Source organism: Tarenaya hassleriana, unplaced genomic scaffold, assembly GCF_000463585.1.
Source record: "Tarenaya hassleriana unplaced genomic scaffold, ASM46358v1 Cleome7, whole genome shotgun sequence".
Lineage (NCBI taxonomy): Eukaryota > Viridiplantae > Streptophyta > Magnoliopsida > Brassicales > Cleomaceae > Tarenaya > Tarenaya hassleriana.
In genome coordinates, this window is record NW_010969548.1 from 1,351,882 (window position 1) to 1,356,815 (window position 4,934).

The 4,934-nt window shown below is 34.0% G+C and overlaps 2 protein-coding genes across 2 annotated transcripts in view; one reads left to right on the forward strand and one right to left on the reverse strand.

Moving 5' to 3' along the window:
• The first annotated feature begins 2,423 nt into the window (after nucleotides 1–2,423).
• On the forward strand, nucleotides 2,424–3,628 carry LOC104800652. Its single transcript, XM_010523525.1, has 3 exons — nucleotides 2,424–2,580; nucleotides 2,715–2,868; nucleotides 3,308–3,628. The coding sequence occupies exons 1-3, from the start codon at nucleotides 2,456–2,458 to the stop codon at nucleotides 3,437–3,439; spliced, it is 411 nt and encodes a 136-aa protein (XP_010521827.1). The 5' UTR covers nucleotides 2,424–2,455; the 3' UTR covers nucleotides 3,440–3,628.
• Nucleotides 3,629–4,279: 651 nt separating this feature from the next.
• LOC104801521 (osmotin-like protein) overlaps nucleotides 4,280–4,934 on the reverse strand; it is a 1,140-nt gene continuing 485 nt past the window's right edge. Inside the window, exon 2 of the mRNA XM_010524831.2 lies at nucleotides 4,280–4,933. Within this exon, the coding sequence (XP_010523133.1) occupies nucleotides 4,499–4,933 (435 nt within the window). The 3' untranslated portion in view covers nucleotides 4,280–4,498. The remainder of the gene's footprint in view (nucleotide 4,934) is intronic.

Below are 4,934 nucleotides of genomic sequence, written 5' to 3' on the forward strand. Positions count from 1 at the left end.
ATAAAATATATATATATATATATATATATATATATATAGTGGCGGATCCAGAAAAAATTTTCACTGGGGGCATAATTATATATATATATATATAACTAAAATTTATACAAAATTCTCAAATAAATATTTGAACTATAAAATTTTCAAATAAATATTTAAACTTTTCAAAATTTCCACATACATATCCTAATTTTTAAAAAATTACCAAATAAAACAAAATTCATTAACACCAAGTTATCAATTATCGACAGATTTTGTTATAAATTTAACGTCGTTAATGAATTATAATTTCATTTGATAAATTTTTAAAGTTTGGGTATTTAATATTAAAGTTTTAAAAAATTTAGATATTTATTTGAGAATTTTATAAAAGTTCAGGTATTAATATGTGATTTTTTCTAAAAAATAATCATTACAAAAATATTTGTATCTTCCAATTGATTTTTATGATTTTTTAAAATTTTTAATTTAGTTATAACAATTTTATTTATAACCAATTAAAATATATTTTTTCAACTAAACAAGTATATAATCATTCTATATTATCCAAATCAATTTATTCGAATATTAAAAAATTGATATGATATTAACTAAATATATAAGAATAAATTTATGAATATAATAAATATATAAAAAATATAAAAAATTACTTAAATAAAAGTCATAATTTTTACATATATTTAGTGTTGTTACTTTTAGTTTTTTTGTATTTGATTATGATTGAATTGATGATGATGATTTTAATCAAATTTGAAGAGTAAAAATTATTTAAAAAAGGAAAAAAAAGATGAAGAAACATAAATTTTCTTAATATTTGATTTGATTTTTTTATATAAAAAATAAAAATAAAAAAGATAGAGGGGGCCTTACAAAAATTAGGATGGGGGCACTTTGTTTGATATTATATTATAACTTATAAATAATTGTTTTTTTTAAATATGAGTGGGGGCCGGTGACCCCACTTGGTCTAACGTGAATCCGCCCCTGGCCTTTCGTCGATTTCGCGTGAAGCCTAAACTGAGGAGGAAGAAGACGCAGTAATTTTCGGATTAAGGAATTTCTGGGTCTTTAATCGCTTCGAGATTTGCGATTAGATTAAATAAATTGAGATTATATTTAATTAAATGGAGAATGAGAGTTTAAGAACGTGAAATATGCCGTAAGAATCAAAACTCTCTCGAGTGCCGTACTCTTGTGAGCAGCTTTTTTTTTAAAAAAAAAAATTTCAGTTCTTCCCCTTTGACTATTAATAACATTAATTGTAACATTTGGATTGTTTTTCTTAAAGATAATTATTAGATATTACTATTAGGACGAATCAATCTACAGTCAGGATTCTAAACGAATCGCAATTTGCAAAAAATATTATTCCACTCTGATTTATCTTTATAAATTTAGGGGAAATATTTGTTGTAGAAGGATTAATCAAATGTTATCGTAAGTTTACATTTGATTTTATTTTTATTTTTTAGTTATTTATATTAAATAATTATATTTATTTGTTTATATATGCTATAATCATGAGTTTTAAGAACAATAGTCTCCAATAATAATTTGTTAAAATATCTATCTTACCAAATCTGCCATAACATAATTCAAAATTTCCCAAAAAAACCGGCAGATGTAGGCTTCAAATTGAGATTAACCAAAGTGAGGTTGTTTTTTTTCCTAATCAACCTAAAGAGACTTTAGAATTTTCAAAAACTTTTCCACTCATTTTAAAATTAAAGTTATTTAATTTTCACAAAAGTTTTTACTCGTTTTATATTTTTTCCTTTTTGCATAAGGTATGTATGAACTTTTTTATAATAAGTAAACTTATCTTTACAAAGAATTACATTTTGCTACCGATGAAATCTTTTAAAAAAGAAATATTGCAAGTCTAGACCCGCCTAGCGAAAATAAAGATATTTTTATTTATTTTGAGGGTAAATATAAAGGTCAGATAATAATGGAGAATATTTAAAAATAGATTCGATAACAAATGACGAATATTTAAAAATAGATTCGATATGTACATATCTACCATGCAATGGACTTAAATTTCTAAAATGACTACGAAACAACAAAATGACAGCAATTTAGTGATAAGATAGTTTCATTTATTTATTTATTTTCCCTGCTTTGCAGCAAACAAGCCAAACCCCGTGTAGTTTTACACACGCGAAAGGCAACTTCATGGCGTTTTTTCTTCTAAAATCCAGACTTATTTGCAGTGTATTTTGGGCTCACAACAAGGCCTGGAAAAGCATATATAGTAAAATACAGAATGGGCCTAATGAGTAAGAATAGGCCCATTTTCAAAAGAGAGAAAAAGCCACGTGACGGCTCTTAAGGCACTGGGTAACTGCATGAAGTCCACGTGTACAGTTCCCCGTCGTCGTTGACAAGTGGCCAACCTTATGTATAATGTGTGTATGTGTAATGATGAGAGAGATTTGGAGGAGGAGAAGAAATGGCGTCGAACGTGAAACCAGCTTTTGGATACACAATTGTGTACGTGGAAGATGTTGAGAAATCGGTGGATTTCTACGCAAGAGCTTTCGGGCACAACGTCCGTCGTCTCGATGAATCCCACAGGTAATTCTCGATCTGTATGTTCCAATTATATATGTATGTATATATATATATACACCCTTATGATTGTAGACGTGCACGTATATATAGGATTTGAAGATAATACTGTGTGTGATTTGTGAATTAAATGATTGGAGGTGGGGGGAGCTGGAGAGCGGGGAGACGACGATAGCGTTCACGAAGAAGCACCAGCATGAGACGGATGACTTGACCGGGACGGTCCACTCGGCTCGTGACAGACCTCCCATCGAGCTCTGTTTCTGCTACCCCGACGTTGACGCCGCTTTCACGGTACATATCCCCTCTCTCTCTCTCTCTCTCTCTCTCTCTCTCTCTCTCTCTCCATTACCATATAATTGGTTTTGAACTGGTTGGTTTAGGGTTGTTAATTTCTTATGTTCTGTTCTATTTTTAGTTTTTTCAAAAAATTATACTTAAAATTCAATTTGATTCCGCCTTTGTCCCGACAGGTTTTTATTGATAAATATTTTATAAAAGTAGATCAAATTCTTGGACAAGCCATCCATATATAGGGGTTTTTTTCTCATTCGGTTTGGATACTGTTTCGTTTTTGGATGAATAAAAAAAAAAGGTCACTGGTCTGTCGCCTTAGATTTATTTTTTATATATAACATTATATCAATTGCGTATATATATGTGTGCGTATATGTATTCAAATCAAATAGAAAATAATAATAACACGAGATGATTGTGGTGGTGGAAAATGTAGAGGGCGGTGTCGAACGGAGCGGTGGGGGTGAGTCCGCCGGAGGAGAAAGAGTGGGGGCAGAAGGTCGGTTACGTCCGTGACCTCGACGGCTTCGTCGTACGGCTCGGCAGCTACGTCCACACCCCCTCCTAATGTATCTTCTCCATTAGCCTCTCCGTACGCTTTATAATATATATATATACACGAACACGACCTAATAATGTTCGTATCCTGCGGTCTGCACTGTATATTGGTCGATACGGTTGGAAATGTAATGACGGATATGGACGGACCCTTTCCATGTGTTTACAAGTAGTTCCATTTGGAAATTTCCATCGAATCCGACCCAGCCACGTCAGATTTTTACAGTCAATGCGAAAATGTGTAAAAATGTAAATCTTTGCATCATTGGCAATTATCCTCCTGAGGAATGCAGTCGACAAATGACCAAAGCTGCTATCTCACGTGAAAGCTTCTGACTCAAAACTTTGGAACTATTACTATCGGTATCTGGGTCTCAATTTGATTTTTTATTTGCTTACCCTGTTACTCTGTTTTTTATTCCATTTTTATTTTGTTAAAATTATTATCATTTTTTTTAATCCAAAAGATTATTATATTCAATGAAAACTCGTATGTGGAACCCTAGTCGAAATATTCGAAGTGGCCCACCTGCATTCAGAGAATGGCTTGTGTGTCGTTCGTTCATATTATTTACTTTTCGCATCAGTAGACGTGTCACTAATTTTCGAAAGAAGGTAACAAAACGTGGGAATATGTGAGGGCATCCTATGCTTACAGCTTTTGTTTTCTTAATGGGTAACACCGTAAAAATTTAAAATTACTTTTTTCTTGGATATAACAATGCATCCTTTTTTTTTAAATCTTTGCTATATGGACCCTGTAGCACGTGACTCCAATTTCGTATCATACTTAAACACTAAACAAAAAAGATAAGCGAATAAAGCATACTAATAATAATAATAATAATCATAATACCAACTTTTTTTTTTAAAAAAAAGCCAACTTTCAAAGACTTGAATCTGAATACTCAGATTACATATTTTTCGTTTTTCATGTTATTTTTGAACCCTAAAAACAGAAGATGAAAACCACACCGAATACAAAACTAGGCAAATGAAACCGTAGAGCACAAGCCGCGTAATAGTTTTTACCATAACGCCAACAAAAGGGCAGAATAGTCATTTTATTCTAGTGACAGAAAATGACCTTGAGCTCGTTCGGAGACTCGCAGTCGTGCATCAGAGACGGGCTGTCATGAGCGAAAGTGAAGGTCGCCGGACAAGCCTCCTTGAAGAACCTCGAATACTCCGACGGCCGACAAGTCTGCGGGCTGTTGTAATGGTTCCGACAGCACAGCTCGTCCGTACGGAACGCCTCGCACCCGCTCTTGCACGCCACCACGTGTCCCCTGAGTCCCGACCGAACCTGCAGCGGCGGAGGACAAGTCCTCAACAGGTCGTGCCGACAACCCACGACGGGGCAAACGCCACGACCCATGTGGGGAGTCACCGTCATGGGGACGTTGAAGCCGTCCACGAGGGAGACGCCGTAGGAGCAGAAGTCGCGTTGGGGTCCTCCGTGGTGGAGGTCGAACTGGGCGAGAGTCGCCGGCGCTGCGGCCCCG

Coding starts and splice junctions, on each gene's coding strand:
- LOC104800652 (XM_010523525.1), top strand. CDS start 2,456: ATGGCGTCGAACGTGAAACCAGCTTTTGGATACACAATTGTGTACGTG. Junction 2,581..2,714: donor CGTCTCGATGAATCCCACAG/GTAATTCTCGAT, acceptor AAATGATTGGAG/GTGGGGGGAGCTGGAGAGCG. Junction 2,869..3,307: donor ACGTTGACGCCGCTTTCACG/GTACATATCCCC, acceptor TGGAAAATGTAG/AGGGCGGTGTCGAACGGAGC.